Raw genomic sequence first — 18708 nt, forward strand, 5'->3', positions numbered from 1 at the left:
CAGGGACTCTTTACATAACATATCATCATACATGGACCCACATACTGCTTATGAATCGGGTCCTGAAGCTTCCGGATACACAGTCTATTTTATACAATGTACAATATAATGAAAAATTTGCCCCTGAAGCCATTACCCCCCCAACCCCCAATCTTTAAATTGCTACGTATTGATTAGGACTACGACAACATATCGAAGGGGAATTGCCCCAACAGTTTTTACTAACATTTTTCTTGGATCCTACAATAACACTGTCCATATATCTCTGAATACCAGGCACGATGGGAACAAATCCATCCATAGCAGCTGTATGATTATAAACCATAAATGACTTGCCCGGTATTCACAAAACTTTTTTACGTCTGATATCGGGGTAAAAGATTCCTGTTAGTTTTGAAATGACTTTGTTTGGTTTGTAAGGACAACTTTATCTGACTTTTTATCTACGTAACTTATAATTGCATAGCAAGCAAAAGTAAGACACATCCTAAGTCGTTCATTTCCTTAGTCTACCACGTTGGCATCATGTCCGGAAACCACATTCTTCCAAGGTGCTTTGAAACTTCACAGTGAATTTGCTCCAGGTTGTACTTGTTATCTGGAATCAGTACTTCCTCCATAATGGACAGCTGTGTCAGTCTTCTCCCGCACATTTTTACAAACTCAACAAAAGCACTGCAGGTCACTTCGCACTCTCCGAGGCCAATGGCAGTCAAGTTCTTGCATCGGTCAGCGATACGTATGAGCTCGTCATCCAGAGGCTGAAGTCCATTTGCGCAAACCACCAGCTCGATCAATCGAGGGCAGTTCATGCCTATACGACCCAGCATGGCCTTGCTGACGGCTCGGCCAAAGTAGAGGTGAGTAACCGGAGTCTCCTCTCTGAAAAATGCATCAAATTCCTCTTCGTAGAGGAAGAAGTACATAACAATATTGACTTTTGGAGAGTGCCTGATGAGGGCGTCCCAGCTTTGTTTCTTTATGGTATGAAATTGCGTTTGACCTGGATTTTCACTGACTACGTCGATGCGAAGGTGTTCAAGGCGGACATGTTTTTCGGTTGAAAGAGCCAAGAGTAATTCATCGCTCAGAAGGTGGTAATTCAGGGCAAGCTCTCTAAGCCCATGACACTGATCGGCCACGCATAGGATTCCTAATAAAGGAACAAAAAATTGTTATTGGTTTAGACCAGCAGATCACCAATCCACTATTGATATATGGGAATATTTTGATGTCTTTTTTCCCTTATACCTTCCTTTTACTCAAGCCATATACTAGCATGCAATTTTACTAGCTTTGATTTGCTTTTCAGCAGGACAGGAAAGAGGGTGATCATAAATCACAAGCTAGAATGAATTTTGTTACATATTTGCATCTACATTGGCCAAGATTTACTCATAGTGAATTTCACATAAACTTAGGCAGTCTGAAATTGCCCCAGATTTATCACAGTGACTGATGCTGGTTAGGTCAGCTTTAAGTTTATACCACCTTTTAGCTGATTTACTTTGAGTCACAATTTGACGACACAATCTTTATGCATTTTGGGCGCTACTAGGGTTGAGCCGATCTTGACTTTTCAGGATCGATTTTAAAATCCGATTTCCGATCATTTTTCATTCGAACTTGATCCCAATTCCGATCCTAATTCAAGTCAATGGGATTTTTTTTATTAATCGGAGATCAGATTAAGCAATCCTATTCACTATACAGGATGGAATCTAACAATTGAACGCTTTAATTGTTAGAATCCAGGCTGTGTGGTGAATCACTAAGTAGCCAGAGGATTTTTTTTTAATCCTCTGGCTACTTAGTCTCCCCTGGTGTCCACTTACCTCCAGAGATGGCTGCTCCGCTGCTCCGGTGTTCTTCTTCGCCTCGCTGCCGCTCCACGCTGCTCTTCTCACCTCGCTGCCCCCTGCCTCCCAGGTTAGGAGAGTGTGGGCGGGTACTGGGAGGGGAGACGTCTCCCCGCCCTGTACCCGCCCACACTCTCCTAAGCCACAAGCCCTGCCTTCCTAGCTCTTTAAACACTAACCTGGGAGGCGGGACAGTGAGGCGAGAAGACTGTAGCGTGGAGCGGCAGCGAGGCGAAGAAGAACAGCGGAGCAGCCATCTCTGGAGGTAAGTAGCTACTAGATATGTTAGTTTAGTCTCCCATTAGAATGAACGGAGGCAGCCGGCGCATGGGGGGGGTTAAGGTTGTGTGCCGGCTGCTTCCATTCATTCCTATGGAACCGCAGCGGAGCCTTCATACTGAGTATACACTATATACTCAGTGTGAAGGCTAAGCAAAGCATTGTGGGAAATCGTACCGATCTCGATCCCACTGTGAAAGATCGTGTTTGGAATTCTGATCACGATCGTGAAATTTTCTCAATCGCTGATCAGAATCTGATCTTTTCCGAACATGATCGCTCAACCCTAGGCGCTACATTTACACCAGTGTCTACTACATCCGTTGTAACTACTTATTTTAGAGTACTTTTTATTTTATCCAGTCTTCCATTATTAGAATATGTAAAGAAGACTGTAAAAACTTTGATATATAACATGCAGAAGAAAAAAAAATATTTTCCCTGTTTTATGTCTGGTGTACCCTTCCAAAATGATAGAGGTTTTGCAACAAATATTGTAGACCACTTTCTCTTACCAGCAGGTGACACATGAGGACAGCTGCTCATTTTCAATAACTTTAAGGTGTCGCTATTGTTTGCAACAAGAACCTTGAGCGAAGGGTCATCCACAGGAGTATCATCAATCTTTATCGAGGACAACGACTTGGAGTTGACAAAGACAACAGTGAGTGCGGATACGAAATGAGACTGAAAGAGAAAGACAACATTGCTGATCATGTCACGTACAACTAGCTACAGGTTTTACAGGTTTTCTGGTAGGTAAAAGTTCTTGTAACATTCTTTTAGAATTGTCAACTTTGTTCTACCCTTCTTTTACTCTAATGCAAATTGCAATCCCTAAACACACATATATATCGGAGCAGCAGGACTGACAGCTGACAAGTATTGTGTCTGTCCCACTATATTTCTTATTATAGTACATTTACAAATATTTGGAAGGTGCAATGTAGTCATTCAGCGGGACATTTCTGGGTTGCGGAGATGCCACACCTATGATTACATAGGAGCAGTATTTAGCACATGCTTAGCTAGGTTCATCTCTTGCACTGGGCTCTCCATTGTTCCTGTCCCGACGACAGTAAACTCATCCACTAAAACAGCGGTTATTCGTGGACACCTGTAGACCCCAAAAACTATAATGGGGTCGTGAGTTAAGAAAAAAAAGACTATAATGGGGTCTGATGGGTTTCCGCCATTTTTTAAACTAAAACTGTATATTCCATGGAGGGTGTTTCTTTCCGATGATTTTTTGGAGGAATCTGCGGAAGAGTACGGAGACTCTGACACTGATGTGAACCTAGCCTAATATGTAATATTATGCATGGGGACAAGGAGACGTGCAGGTGCATATGGCCGGCACTGTTATAGGGGCACGATGGCTGGCAAAGTTTTTGGGTGACTGTGGGTGATTTATGAGGGTACTCGTAGTTATTTTTGCTTTAACAATGGAGATCATGGGGGTCCATGCAACGTGTTCTTTTATAGAAGCGCTATGATTTCCTAATAATGCAGATATTGGTTCCTGTGCCTGTTACTCCTCATTATCTCCAAAGGTTAGGAAGCATGAATTTGCACAAATGCCCTTCATGTAATCCGTTAAACAACGTAAAACTCTAAAATCGATCCTAATTTTTTATTTTTTTTTTTTACCTTGGAAACATTCATAAAACTGGGCTTTGCTGTTGATATTAAGCCAAGAGTTTTAATGGAACAATTCACGAGCTGAGAGAGAATATCACAGGCGGCTTCTGCGGATTCTGTACAGCTATCCACCTGAAAAATACGGAAAACGTAGCAGTTATAGTTCACTTGTAAGTAACAAATATGGAAGTCCTGGTTGAGGTGCGTAGAGTTGGAGTGGTGGATTAGGTGCACTGGTGCTGAGGTAGTAGAATAATACAGGACCTTTTTAGGCTGAGGCCCCACGTTGCGGAAACGCAGATTTTTTTTGTTGCAGATTTTACTGTTTTTTTTTTTAGCTAAACCCAGTAATGGATTGAGCAGATAGGATAAATATAAGAGCTTCCGAGATATTTCCAATTTCTAGTGTAGCCATTTTTAGTTTTGACCAAAAAAACTGTGTTTCTGCAACATTTTTTCATTTTTTGCCTCCCCACTCCAAGTGTATAGGTATTATGAGGCCCGGTTCACATCTGTGTCGGTAATACGTTCAGGGCGTCTGCATGGGGACCCCTTTGAATGGACTACCGAACACATTGGCAATCGGTGTACAGTGAAAGCACACAGACCCCATAGACTATAAGGGGGTCCGTGTGCTTTCCGCATGGACAGGAAAGTAGATCATGAACTACTTTTCTGTCCGCATGTTCGGTGTGGAGACCATGCAGAAAGCACAAGGACCCCATTATAGTCTATGGGGTCCGTGTGCTTTCGCTGCACACTGATTGCCAATGCGTTTGGTAGTCCATTCGGAGGGGTCCCCATGCAGCCTCTCCAGAACGGATTACCGATGCAGATGTGAACCAAGCCTCAGCTTCATTTATTCTATTAATTTCATTTCTACTGGTAGGAAGAATACCTTGAAGCTAACATATTGAAGATGGTCAGCATGTTTTTTAATGATTTGCTGGATGAGATCTGGGTGAGTAGACTTCAAGTATGATGTGGCCGGCTGGTTAAGTTCAAACTCAAACTTTCTCCACAGCTCCGGGATATGGAAAACTTCATTCCAGCGGCGGCAAACAGAGGATGCACGAGCCCTGTCAACAAGTGGGAGATACTGAAAGATATGCAAGACTACGTGGTGCGGCAGACTTCCCCAGTCCAGCATGCAGGACTGCATTTGCATATTCTGATGTTTAGGTGACAGGGTGTCTTTTTTTTGTTTCTTTATTCTTTTTGGTCCTTCAACCACTTGGCTGTCGATAGTTACAGTCAGTCTACCTCGTTTCATTCTAGAGAGGGAAAAACATGAGCAAAGTCAGAATTGAGGAAAGCAAAAACAGACTAGTAAGACTCTCGTATAGCTGGATACAAGGTTTTGGTTTGCAGCACATTCCACTAGTCCGTAATCAAACTAAGCACATTTGCCCTATGACGTGTGTATATATATATATATATATATATATATATATATATATATATATATATATATATATATATATATATATACACCTCTATATCTCAGTTGACCTATCTGACATCCTCCACTGCACAATATCTATCCTAGCTCATGTATAGGACATTTGCTACCTACTTATGCTCTCCCAACTGAACCCCTATCCACACTAAGTACCTACCTCCATCTATTGTACACTAGTTCTTGTCTCTCCAAATGGACAACATAACTTACCTACACTTCCCACTGACTATAACCCATATTATATTACTACATTATCTACTCCTAAGTAGGGTTGAGCCGATCTTGAGATTTCAGGATCGTTCTTCAAATCCAATTTTCGATCATTTTCCAGCCGCTCCTGATTGTGAAATTTGCTCAATCGCCGATCGGGATCTGATCTTTCCCATTCCCGATCGCTCAACCCTACTCCTAAGCCAACTTAAATCTCCTTACTGAACAGCTGGTACCACTTTATCCTCTTCCAGATACCAAAACGGACACCATTCCTACCAACTCTCCTCAGTAGACATAACCTGGAAACCTATGCTCTTCAACCAGAATCCAGATATATTAGTACATTAGTGCACACCTGAAAATTTGTTGGAGGCTAAGGCCCCATGGACGTCCTGCAGCCAAAAAGCACTGCGGGGAAAATCATGGCAGCAACGCATCGTGGTTCTTCCCGCAGCGCTTTTACAGAAAGTTCGTTGAGTTTTCCTCTGCGGACTTTCTGTTACAATTACATCTATGGGGAAACCGCTGGTGTTTCCGTAGATATAATTGACATGATGCGGTTTCCAATCGTGGTTTTGGAAATCGTGGCATATCCGCACCGTGTTTTTTTCCACAAAGTGGGCATGGGATTCACTAGAATCCCATCCACTTTGCCCATACTGTAAAACACCAAGATTGTTTCCGCCGCTGGCAAATCGCGACGTTTCTGGCCAGTGGGGCCAGGCTACCAGATACCAAGAACAGGCCTCCATGCTCAACGGACACCAGTCTTACCAACTCTTCTCGGGTGCTCTTCAACTAGAATCCAGATATATTAGTATCCCCATTGGTGTACATTTGAAAATTTGTTGAAAAGTGTTTTCGCCATTGTGGAAACACCGCAGCAAAAAACCACAGCATTTTACAGTACCTACAAAGTGAATGGAATTCTGGCTTATCCCATCCACATATTGCAGAAAAAAAATGTGCAATGGAAAAGATGCAAAAAAATCTATGGAAACGCTGGTATTTTTCCTACAGGTATAATAAGGGCAGAAAGTCTGCGGAGAAACATCCAGAATCTGAGTCCAAGATAACTATGTCTTTAATTAATATAACAAGAACCAGTCCCTGGTAAGTCTGTTTGAGACTAAGGACCTATGTAGAGAAACACAGTAATGGTAAGTTCACACGGGGTTTTTTGGTCTGGAACCTGAGGCGGAGGCCGCCTGGATAGCTGCGACTGGATGCCTGTACGGTGCACCGGCATCCAGTCACGGACTCCTCTCCGAATTAGGCCAAAATGAATGGGCCTAGTCGGGAGGGAGTGTCTTCAGGCGGATGTCGCGAGGCGAATCCGCCTGAAAGAATGAGCATGTCGCTTCTTTTTTCCGCTAGCCGGAACAAACGGCTCCTGGAAAAAAAGAACTGACTGGCTCCCATTGATTTCAATGGGAGTCTCTAAATCCTGACCAAAATACCCCGTGTGAACTTACCCTAAAAAAAAAAGCGCTGCAGGAAAAACCACGGTGGCAACGCATCATGTTTTTCCCGCAATGCTTTTCATAAAAAGTCTGCTGCAGACTTTCTGCTTCCATTATACCTATAGGGAAACCGCCGGAATTTCCGTAGGTATAAATAACATGTTGAGATTTCCAAAACCGTGACAGTTTTGGAAATCGTAGCATGTCCATTGCGTGCATGTTCCTGCTGCAATTTTCAAGAAGAAACTTTTCTACTCATTTTTTGATGTGTGGATGGGACTGGCCAGAATCTCATTCACTTTGCTGGTACTGTAAAACATAGCTTTTTTTCTGCTGCGAGTCCGCTGCAGGGACAATACTGCGTTTCCACAATGTGGGGTCTTAGCCTTAAAACAAAAACCACTGACCACAAGAAAACAAGTCACGGACACCGTACACTCATATAGTTTCCCGTTTTCTTAGCGTAAGAAGTGTATTTCCATAATGGAAACAAATGTCTTACCTAAAAACTGCTTCCAAGTTATAGCTTGTTTTACTTGATGAATGAACTGAGGTAGCCGCTGCCATGGGGCATTCACCAGCATCCGTCCACTTTGACCTCCTGCCTCAGCAGAACAGCATGAAAAACAAGCCTGTCAGAATTTATTAAGACTAGGGCAAGACAGTCGCATGTAACAAATATCAAAAACCATACTATCGGGCTCAGATTGACCCACAGTTGAACACATGAATTCCCAGTGGGCCCCAAGGCCAGGTGGGCCCCAAGCTAACCGAGGCATGGCACAATACACTAACGGCATCTTGACCTCTGACATCTATGTAGATTATTTTAAGACCACTTATATTTTTATATGATGTAGAAGAAATAGGCAGCTGTGATAACTTATGGATGTGGAGTCAGGCCAACAAGTATCCTTCCCCTGGGCCCTTCCCAATCATCAATCTTCTTGAAGTGTCCTGTTGCTGCTTGAGGCCTGCACAGAGTTAAGAGGGCCCTAGCTCAAGACAAAACCAGGCAGCAGTATACTGACATTACCCCCAGCTGTATAGAATGAATTTTACTGGTTGGCCCCAGGAACCCCAATCCAACAATGTATGAATATTGCGTAAACGTTCAAACTCCAACTACGATATAAAAGTGAAAACATTTGTTTCATGTGAACCATTTCAGGGTAAGTTCAGACGGGGTAGCTGTGACTGGATGCCACGCACTCCGCTCCGGATTAGGCCCAAATGAATGGACCTAGTCGGGAGGAGGGAGTGTCTTCAGGCGGATGTCGCGAGGCGAATCCGTCTGAAACAATGAGCATCTCGCTTCTTTTTCCGGAGGCCGGAACAAACGGTTCCCAGAAAAAAGAACTGACCGGCTCCCATTGATTTCAATGGGAGCCGTCTTTTTGGTCAGGATTTTAAGGCGGATACGGCCTCAAAATCCTGACCAAAAAACCCCGTGTGAACTTACCCTAACAGTGCATGCTTATTCTATGTTTGGACTCAATACAGTCCATGGCAATGTTAAAAATTATGAGCAGATATAAAGTATGTGGAACCTAAATATGACATCCATAAGTAAACTGTCCTTTGCCAGGCAGAAATGGTACTGTCTCTAACTTGCCCTTGTTATTATAGCATTGAAAGCAAAAATAGAGAAAATAGAGAGCCGGAAATCTAAAAAGATAAGAGCAGAAGAGAAGCTGGACACCAGGGACAGAAGTGTAATACACAGAAAAGAAGCTCCTGATAGATAAAGTATTTTTTGCAAGATGACTTATTCCATGCCACAACGGTATCACCTATGTTGATTTCCTTGTGGCTTACATTGAACACAACTGCTGAGATATCAAGTTGTCAATGACAGAACAAGTGACAAAAGATAATTCCACAGACTGTGGAAAATGGTGCCATTCAAGGAGAGTGGTCGCTTTAGGGGATGCAGGGTGCATAGCTACTAGGCCCAGGAGCCTGAGGGGTGGCCAAAGGCCTCTCTACAACATAAGAATATATCAGTCTTATACACAGTCCAGACATATTAATGTGACCACCGCCTACTTTTGACGTCAACGTTAAATAACCAATGGCAGAAGGCACGTGTCATCAGCCATCTGGGTGCACTCATCATTGTGGAAGGCACGATGGATCACCACAAGTATGCATCTATCCTTGTGGACCATGTTCACCCTTACATGTGAATTGTTTTTCCTCAGGATGATGGCATCTACCAGCAGGACAATGAGATGTGTCATAAAGCTCGCAGTGTACATGGGTGGTTTGAGGAGCACCAGGATGAGTTTACCGTACTCCCTTGGCCAGCAAATTCCCCGGACTTGAACCCAATTGAGAATCTGTGAGACCACCTCGATCGGGTTATTCACGCCATGGATGCTCAATCGCGTAACCTAGCAGCTGGCCACGGCACTGGAGTCGGCATGGCTCAATATCCCAGTGAACATCATCACAACATCCCCTCTCTTCCTGCACGTCTCGCAGCGGTCCGTTCTGCCAATGGTGTTTATTCTGGATTTTGACAGGTGGTCACATTAATGTGACTGGACTGTGTAGATAGCACGTGGTAAGCGAGGGCCTCATTACATATTTTGCAACTTCAAGCTGTGCCTGTGCATTTAAGTTATCAGTTTGAGACCATATTAAATGCAAAAACATTAGTCAAAAACGGGTATAAGATTCACAATATAAAAATAGGCCTTGACTTTATGAACTAGACTATACAACAGAGGACTATAATGCTAAGCAGATACTCTATCCTTTCAACGATTCATGAAAATATCATCATTGCTATTCTTGAATGGAATCAATACGAGATAGCCCGGTGGAAAGCCATTTACTGTTGCTTGTAAAATTAGGCCTCAAGCTATTTTTATCTCATAAGACTGCATGATTAATCCTTTTCTAAATGAATTCCCAGTGTCCATATGAAAGCCAAGTGGGGCATTGTGTGTCTACATAAAAAAAATGTTAAGCAGCAGCAGACTGCCAAAACTGAATCACGACGTTGACCTAATTACAAAGCACAAGACACGGCACGTAAAAATACAGGATGCAGAAGGGATGAACAAGGTCTTATCACTTTCATTAATACCATAAATTGGTTCATTCTGACTTTTTGTCCTAAATTTACCATTAAATTACATACAACACTTTATAGACTGTAAGGTAAGTGGTGCCAAAGAGACATAGCCTGCTGCTCAGCCAATGGCACAACCGGGTTTCGCCCGTTGGCAGAGACATCACGCTGCCCTAGTTCCAGAAAATATGAGACTGACGTAGACACGATGACTCAGGAGCGATTACACATTAAAGTGACAGTGTTACATCATACAATGCAATAAGACATCAGCATAGTCAATATAAAAGACATCACAAAAGGCGCTATAAGGTGCAACAAGCACGAGTAAATCTGGAAAAACAGATGGAAAGGCCAAAATAAGCTGGTCACCCATCATTGTAAAAATACAGAAAAACAACATTTGTGAGCAGCAGGGCGCCCATAGACCCCATAGATCGCCCATTAGGATTACGGAGTTATTTAATGGTCTTTCTACAAAATATTTTTTAGATAAATTAAAACCCTTAACTGATATAGAAATAATTCTATTCTTTGTTTGCTAAATGTAAGAGAAACTTTTTATGCTGTTGGAAAGTCATTTTGGAAAGCATGGCCGATCCAAGAACCATCGATCACACCGTTGCCTTCAGGTCTGTTGTTGGGTTGAGCCGATCTTGAGATTTCAGGATCGATTTTAAAATCCGATTTCCAATCATTTTCCAGCCGATCACGATCGTGAAATTTGCTCAAACAATGATTGGGATCCGATCTTTCCCAATCCCAATTGCTCAACCCTAATTGTATATTATATATACAGTAGGGTTGAGCTGATCTTGAGATTTCAAAATCCGATTTTCGATCACTTTCCAGCCGATCCCGATCGCGATTGTGAAATTTGCTTGATCGCCAAATGGGATGCGATCTATCCCCATCTCGATCGCTCAACCCTAGTCTGTTGTCAGCGGACAGTGTCTTTGTATGACTGTACAATGGTGGCCTTTATTCTTGTTTCTAAACTATAATCTCACATGATAGATATACCATGTATAAGTCAAAATTTACAGTTGTGAAGAAAAATTATTTCCATATTTAAGTCAATGAAAATATTTATTAAACAGAATCACTGGCTTTAAATATTTCAGTGTTCAATAGTCCTGGGGTGCACAAGCCACCAAAGACCACTTGGCCATTGGTTGTGGTTCCCGTCCTGCCCCTGCAGGAGTTAAGTGAGGACTGTCCTTCGTAGTAAAGGATTGTGTCTCCTGTCGCACAGATGTAGCTTGAGACTGGGTAACAGGGACTGCTAAGTAAACCTTTTCTGCGCAGCTAGCCGCAGCGGGATGCCGATTCAGCATTGGTATCCCGTCGTGGCATCCCGCTCCTGTTTAGGCCCAAATGAATAGGCCTAAACAGGAGCAGGTCTCGAGCCGCGGACGCTGCGGTCATGTCACTTCTTTTTTCTGCTATTAGCTAGCAGAAAAAAAAAGGGAGCGGCTACCATTTAAGTAAATGGGAGCCATTTTCGCAGGCAGATTTTTGATTCCATGTCAAAATCCGCCTGCCAAAAACTCTGTGTGGACATGTTGTCCTGTTGGAGGCCATGCCTGTGTGATAGGCGTCTACATTAACCAGTACACACTTTTTCCTGTAGTATTGGGAAGTGCTCATGGTTAGTAGATAGCCAATTGATACCACAGTACAGGGGCTTCTTGAAAACCTGGCAGAAGGGGCAGCAGGGCGCGCTGTGCATAAGGGCGTCCCTGGCTAACTGTCAGAAATGCCCTTCTGACTATAAAGCGTTACAGTACCGGGACCGATAGCGCTTTACCCGGGGCACAGATCAGGAAAGCCGACAGTGTGCTGAATTCAACACACTGTCAGCTTTCCAGCAGTATATAGAACTGCCTGTGCCCAATCTGATGAAAGGTCCTCTTTAAAGCCCATCCACTATTGTAGAACACCTCGAGAATAACCCGCTGCAATATCTCTCGTTTTCTTAATCACATTGTTCCATCCAAAAGTTGGCGCACCTTTATTACACGCACAATAGTTGGGTTGATCTTACTTATATTGTGAAGGTTATGATCATGTAATGTATGAAAAAAAAACATTGTTATCCTTAAAAGCTGAATGCTAGATATGGTTGCTTATGCTTGAAACTGGTATAATGTTATAGGATAAGATGGCGCCTGTATCCAGGATGGGTGCAAGAAAAACCTCATGGGGGTTTTTTGCCTTCCCCTGGATCAACACTGTAGGGATTGTAGGGTTATAGGTTGGACTTGATGGACGGATGTCTTCATCCAACCTCATCTACTATGTAACTATGTAACAGCACAGCCATGTCTCAGGAGCAGAATACAAAATGAAAGCTGAACGATGGTTGCTAAGACAATTATTCTTATAGTCAGTTTAATAAATTTGCCCCAGTGACTGAAGATTTAGGAATAATCTGAATGACTGAAGATCATTTCACTTTTGTTTTCTATAGCACTGATAATAGTGAAATTTCATACTTCATTTTGTATGGGGGGTGGAGGGTGGGGTGGATGAAACAAGTTCATTGGCCCAGTGCTGGTGTCTTCCTATGTTGTAGAGAGGCTTTTGGACCCCTTAGGGGGACATTCTGAACCCCCGGCCTTGGATACCAGAGGGGTTTTTCCTGACTCTGTGTTAGAATAGTATGGTGGGTAACAGTAGCCAATGACCCATCTGCCTTGTTGTTGACTGTTCTACCTGGACAAGACACTCCAAGATCCCAGTAAGCCTCCTTATAATAGTAACTAGGAGAGTGATTCCCAGACATTGAAGATCCACCAGTCCTCCTACTATTATAGAACGGTTACAAGAAATTCTTCATATTCTGTAAATGGAGGAGTTGAAGAAATACCTGGGTCAACCGATACCCACTTTCAGAATTGGAGACACTGGTTGGGCTTCCTATGGATTTTGCATTATTTATGTAGATCGTTAACTACTTCCTCCCCAAGTCATGAACACCTCTGTCGACTTTTCTCATTGAGATGGAGGGTTCGAGTGGCGGCTGCAGTGGTATTTCTACTGTGACACTATTTGGTTCTAGTTTTGTTGTTGTTTTAACCTTAAACCCTTCCCCCCTCGATTCTCGCTGTGTTGTACATGTTGCTGATGTCATGATTCTCATGTTTCCACTAAAGCCTTGATCTAATTTGCCCTGGTGGACCCTCTCACGACTTGGACATCCATGGTGTAATGCCAGCGATACCATATGGCAGTCTGCCATGCATTTCTTCAGTCCTCAGGGACTCCTATACCTGAGATGTCTTCCACATGTCCACGACTCCTAAATTTCTCCTCTCTGACCATGGACTTCCCTTTTTCCCAATATTCCTAATATGGTTGTGTTGTGATATATATACTTAATTAAAAGAGTACAATTGTTAGATTCACCAAAAAAATGGTGATTTGTTTCGGACAAACTAAAATAACTATTGTGACATGCATTGAGCAGTGAAAATACAGAAGACACACGTCTGAGTCACTGCAGCGTTTTGCTATCACCAGACATTATCTCACAGCCTCTCAGGCAATAGTTAGTTGCAGGTGGACATCGTACAGTGCTGATGTCACTTACAGTATATAAAGTACTGTAGGGTGGAACACGAGGCCTTTCAGTGATGGTGGGAGTAGGGGATGGATGTGCTATTCATCACTGCATGATCCAAAGCAATTATTCCATTTTCTTCAGCAACACACAACACTTACTACAACAAAGCTTGCAATACAGCTAGAGAATCTAAGGAGTAGGAGAGCTGGAACAAAATGTAGTCAAATTTAATTAATTAAATGTAGATTAGCTATAGAAATCATAGATAGGAGTAAGGGAGATTATCTGTGCTATGTGAGCCAACCTCCACCGCTTAGCCAGACACGTCCTCCAGCCTGGTCCATCATATTAATCCATATGCACATCCATGCTACCAATTCATTCAATTCTAAAGGACTGCCATAAATAGCCAAGCATTATATGCTATAGCGTTGCCTTTCAGCATTCCCATAGGGATTGACTAATTTTTAAGACCTGCCACTATGATAATACAGGGCACACAGAACCCTCATTTGCATAATCTATAATTGTCAACGTGGTCCCTAGCGATCAGACAATTATCCCTAAGGCTGGGTTCAGATGGGGTATTTTGGACCAGAATTTGACACGGAGGCCGCCTCCGTTTCCGGTCCAAAGTACGGGTAGCCACGACTGGATACCGGTGCAGTGCACTGGCATCAACTCACGGCACTCTGATCCAGATTAGGCCCGAATGAATGGGCTTAGTCGGGAGGAGGGAGTGTCTTCAGGCAGATTCGCAAGGCGGATTCGGCCTCGAAACCCTGACCAAACTACCCTATATGAACTCAGCCTTATACTGTGAGTAGATGATAACCGGTAGTAACTGAAATACCCCACCAACTATGAGAACATAGGTTCCACATACTCTGAATGAATGAAGGGGCAGAGTGAACAGGCATGCCACCATTTTTCTATGGGACTGCCAGAGTCCCATAGAGATTACAGGATTTATAGGACCAGCCGCTACATCAAAATAGGGCGCACGGAACCCTCATTCCCAAAATTAGCAGGTGTCAAACCATCCCCAATAGGATAGCTATCTCCATCCTAAATTTTATTATTTAATTCGGTAACGATGGGGTCAATTTTGAGTTCTAAATAAAAAAAAAACAACACATCCTCTGTAACTGTATATACTACATAAAGAAATGAGAAATTGTGGATCTATTTAGATAAAGAACCGGTTGACTAACAATAAGCCAAACTTTTACACTCCAAAGAACAAAGCACTTAAAGTTCTCATCCAAGGAAGTCAGGGCCGTTGTTCCCCCACAAAATGCTCCTGTTGCTAAGCAGTGCTCCGCACAGATTTGGCTGCTGAATGACATTAGGGTTTCTCAAGGATTTTCTCGTAACCTTATTCTTATAATTTCATCATTCACATCATTTTACGATAACATTGTATAGACTCGGCATTTCTCTTCACAAAGTATCCAAATCAGGGAACATTACAAGAAAAGTGTTCCAGCTACCCAATAGACACATGTTGGGTTTCCTCTATATCAGAGAGCAAATTAGTGGCATCATTGAGATATTCCCTTGACTCCAATCGAAGAACAATCAATGCTACCTATTTACAATCTAGCAATTACCATGGTATTAGTGGTAGTCAAACCAATGCTACATAGTTGGGTTAGGGACTAGCAATGTCGCCTTGGAATATTGGCATCTTGGTTTTTTGTTTTGTTTTTTTCCCCTATTAATATGTTTTTGGAGTATGGGAGGAAATCCTCGCAAACACAGGGACAACATACAAACTCCTTGCAGATGTTGTCCTTAACAGGATTCGAACCCAGGACTCCAGTGCTAACCACTGAGCCATCGTGTTACCCCCATCTTGGTTTCTAAACTGACCAAGTCTAAAATTTGAATCTTGAATTGTTTTCACGTTTGTGTAATTTTCAGGCTTCCCATACAATGGATCTAGTGTGTTTGTGGAAAATATGGAGCTCCATTGGGGACAGAGACCAATGTGGGTGATAGCCATCTCTCTGCAAAGCTATGGAATATGTCTGAGCTATATGAGCAGCAGACCATATATAAATACAAGCATACAGAGCAAGCGTAGATCAGAGGTAGCAAAATGTAGATGCCAGTATTGTATTAAAGGGGCTGTATCACTAGATTTTCATGCCTTTAGCTAAAGATATGCCTGAATAGCCTTTAAAAAGGCTATTGAGGTGCTGCTAATCGTTTGTAGAAAGACCCCCCGTTTTTGTTAATTACCGTGCAAATCGATATGCAAATCAGCTCCACCGTGCACGATGGTCGTCCCGTGCACCCCTTGCCTCATACCTTCTGGATGCCCACCGTTGCCTCCAAGCCCTCCTCCTCCTGCTCATTCACCACTTCCATTGTCAGCGGTTTCTATTAAAGCCATGCGCATGCTCCAGCGCCAGCTCGCAATGTTCTCTATGGGAAAATGGTGCTGGAGCATGCGCAGTAGTGCGCCAGAGAGAGCGCTACTACGCACATGCATGATTTCAAAAGAAACCGCCGCCGATGGAGGCGATGAATAAGCAGGAGGAGGAGGGCTTGGAGGCAGTGGTGGGCGTCCAGAAGGTATGATGCAAGGGGGTGCACGGAACGCCCACCGTGCACGGTGGAGCTGATTTGCATATCAATTTACACGGTAATTAACAAAAGTGGGGGGGGTCTTTCTACAAACGATTATCAGCACCTCAATAGCCTTTTTAAAGGCATATCTTTAGCTAAAAACACTAAAATCTAGATATAGAGCCCCTTTAAACAAGTCCTACATGTATAGTGCGAACATATTCTGCAGCAATTTCTAGCTCACTGTCCCATATAGGACTCATAATCTAATTTCCCTATCAGATGCGTGGTAAGAAACCAGAATACCCGGAGGAAACCCTTGCAAACACGGGGAGAACACGAAAACACCTTACACAGTAAAACTACCCTTTAGTATAAAGGAAGAACACAAGGAATCATTTCAAGTGCTATGTATAGTTAAGATAACATCCGGCAAAAAATTTTAATCTAAAATTCTAATTTAACAAATTTGATATTGGGTCCCACCGTATATTATAACATGGCTGTTAAGAGACCTTACCGGTAAGCGAAGTTCTAACTCTCTTTCTGTAAGAGACCTCAGGTGGATTCTGCAAGATAAGATCGGAAAAGAAACAATTTTAGGGCACTTGGCTACCAATATTTTACTATGTATGTGTTTATGGTAAAGTATATATACAAATATGGTATCGCAAGGGGTTCTTCAGAATGATGGAAAGCCTACATTACCCCACCTGACCATTCATAGTAGATATCCGCTTGTCAATGATCCCCCCCAAAGGAAAATACTTATGTGGTTACTAGAGAGAACTCATGGGCAGTGGTCCATACCATGGACAAAATTTGTGTCGGAAAATTGTGGCTCAAAGTCAGATAGCTAAGTAGTAAAAACTTAGACTAGACACTCTAAAGATAGACCAGATCTAACATCCACCATTAGCTACAGTGATAAATCTGCCGAAAGTTATAAATCTAAGCATTGGTTATTTCGGACCTGGGTGTTCTTGGAGAACTTCCCTCTTCCGAATCTTGACAATGTCCACTTCTTCTACAACCGGTCCGGACTGCTATAACTTCAACAAGCCTAAGATTCTTTTTCCGTATTAGTCAGATTGTAATTTTGCACCGTGTTTTCCTCGGTCGAGTTGTCTTATAAATCCCCTTTGTCCTCTTAACCTGAAGTCACCATGCTCCAGATACTTGTAAAGGTACCTTCTTTTAATCCATGTACGTTCAACAAGTGCGTCATACAGTATGTCACCCCAAATACATGACCTGATGACCTTAATTGCCTGTTAGACTACGTCATGCCCATTTCTTCTGTTGACACATGAGACGCGTGATACACTAAGATGTAATAACCAATAATAGGTCTAATTCTGATTCTCAATGCACATAATATATAGTATGGATTTTCGTAAAAAGATATTTCTCGGTATGGATTCGTCCAAAGGAAAGAAGTACAGAATGTGCACAATGTCAAAATGACCCTTGTTAAAATAGGGCATAAGAATATACATGTCTACACGAAATGGAAAACACACGAAAGAAAATAGAGCCGAGGAGACAGACAGCAAAACAGTGTGTGCCCGTGGAGTTCAAACCCGATCAGACGACAGAAAATCAATATACATCTATAGATTCTGTTCACCACTGAATGGTTAATAAAATTGACTTACCTACGATCTGTTTCACCGGGGTGTATGGGTGTAGTGGTAGATCTTTGCAGAATGTGAGATCAGACTGTTTGTGACTTGATGACTACTGAGCTCCTACGTCTATCCTCCCCCCTTCCCTCCCCTGCTTCTGTGTTTCTCTCTGAAAAGTAGGTCACTGTGTCGGTGAGGTCTTTGGGAAGGAGGAGACCTGGCTTAACTCCAGCACACGAGCCAGCCGCAGTCACCAAAGTCAACTCTCAGTAACTTCATTTTGTATTGAAAGCAATGTGTTTTATTTAAAGGGGATATCTATAGACAAGCTAACTTCTTGTAATCGTAAAGGCGTGTTTATGGGTAGGGGGGTACGTGTCTAGCTTGGGGTTCCTAGCAAAACATTTTTTTTATATTGTAGCTCAAGATGCCATTTAAGATAAGGAAACTGGGGTTGACCAATATACTGAACGACAAAGTAAACCTTAGAGGAATACAAATACTGACAGCATGTGAGCCGGGCGCAGCGTCGCACCTCCCATGAGGCGACCTGAAGCGACCGGGGAGGGCGGCATTTTTGCTTATCTAAGCCAGTCCAGGACAAGCTGTCCTGGACTGGCTTAGCGTCACCGTCACTGAGCGGTAGATTGGGGAGGCCCTGTGGATGCAGCGCTGCTCCAGTGGCCTCCCCTCACGCTCAGGCAGAGAGCAGGTCCTCTCCCTGCCTGCTCTCTGCCTGCTAACGCCACTCCGCCCCACCCCCTTCTCTCCGTCCCGCCCCATTTTGCTCTGCCCCACCCCCTCCACTCCGCCCTCTGCGGCTTTCTGTCATCCGCCTCGGGCGGCAAAAAAGGTAGGTTCACCCCTGGCCGGGCGGCTGCATAAGTCGCCCAGCTTCTGACAGGGCGTGCTTCAAAGGCACACCCCTCCCCTTTC

The 18708-nt window shown here is 43.2% G+C and overlaps 1 protein-coding gene across 1 annotated transcript; it reads right to left on the reverse strand.

Moving 5' to 3' along the window:
- Positions 1–258: 258 nt before the first annotated feature.
- LOC142203895 (F-box/LRR-repeat protein 21-like) lies at positions 259–17942 on the reverse strand. The gene is made up of 7 exons (XM_075274994.1): positions 17803–17942; positions 16665–16713; positions 7420–7518; positions 4678–5053; positions 3789–3911; positions 2654–2825; positions 259–1153 (listed from the first exon to the last, which is right to left on the reverse strand). The coding sequence occupies exons 3-7, from the start codon at positions 7482–7484 to the stop codon at positions 510–512; spliced, it is 1380 nt and encodes a 459-aa protein (XP_075131095.1). The 5' UTR covers positions 7485–7518; positions 16665–16713; positions 17803–17942; the 3' UTR covers positions 259–509.
- Between the last annotated feature and the right edge of the window lie 766 nt (positions 17943–18708).

Source organism: Leptodactylus fuscus, chromosome 5, assembly GCF_031893055.1.
Source record: "Leptodactylus fuscus isolate aLepFus1 chromosome 5, aLepFus1.hap2, whole genome shotgun sequence".
Lineage (NCBI taxonomy): Eukaryota > Metazoa > Chordata > Amphibia > Anura > Leptodactylidae > Leptodactylus > Leptodactylus fuscus.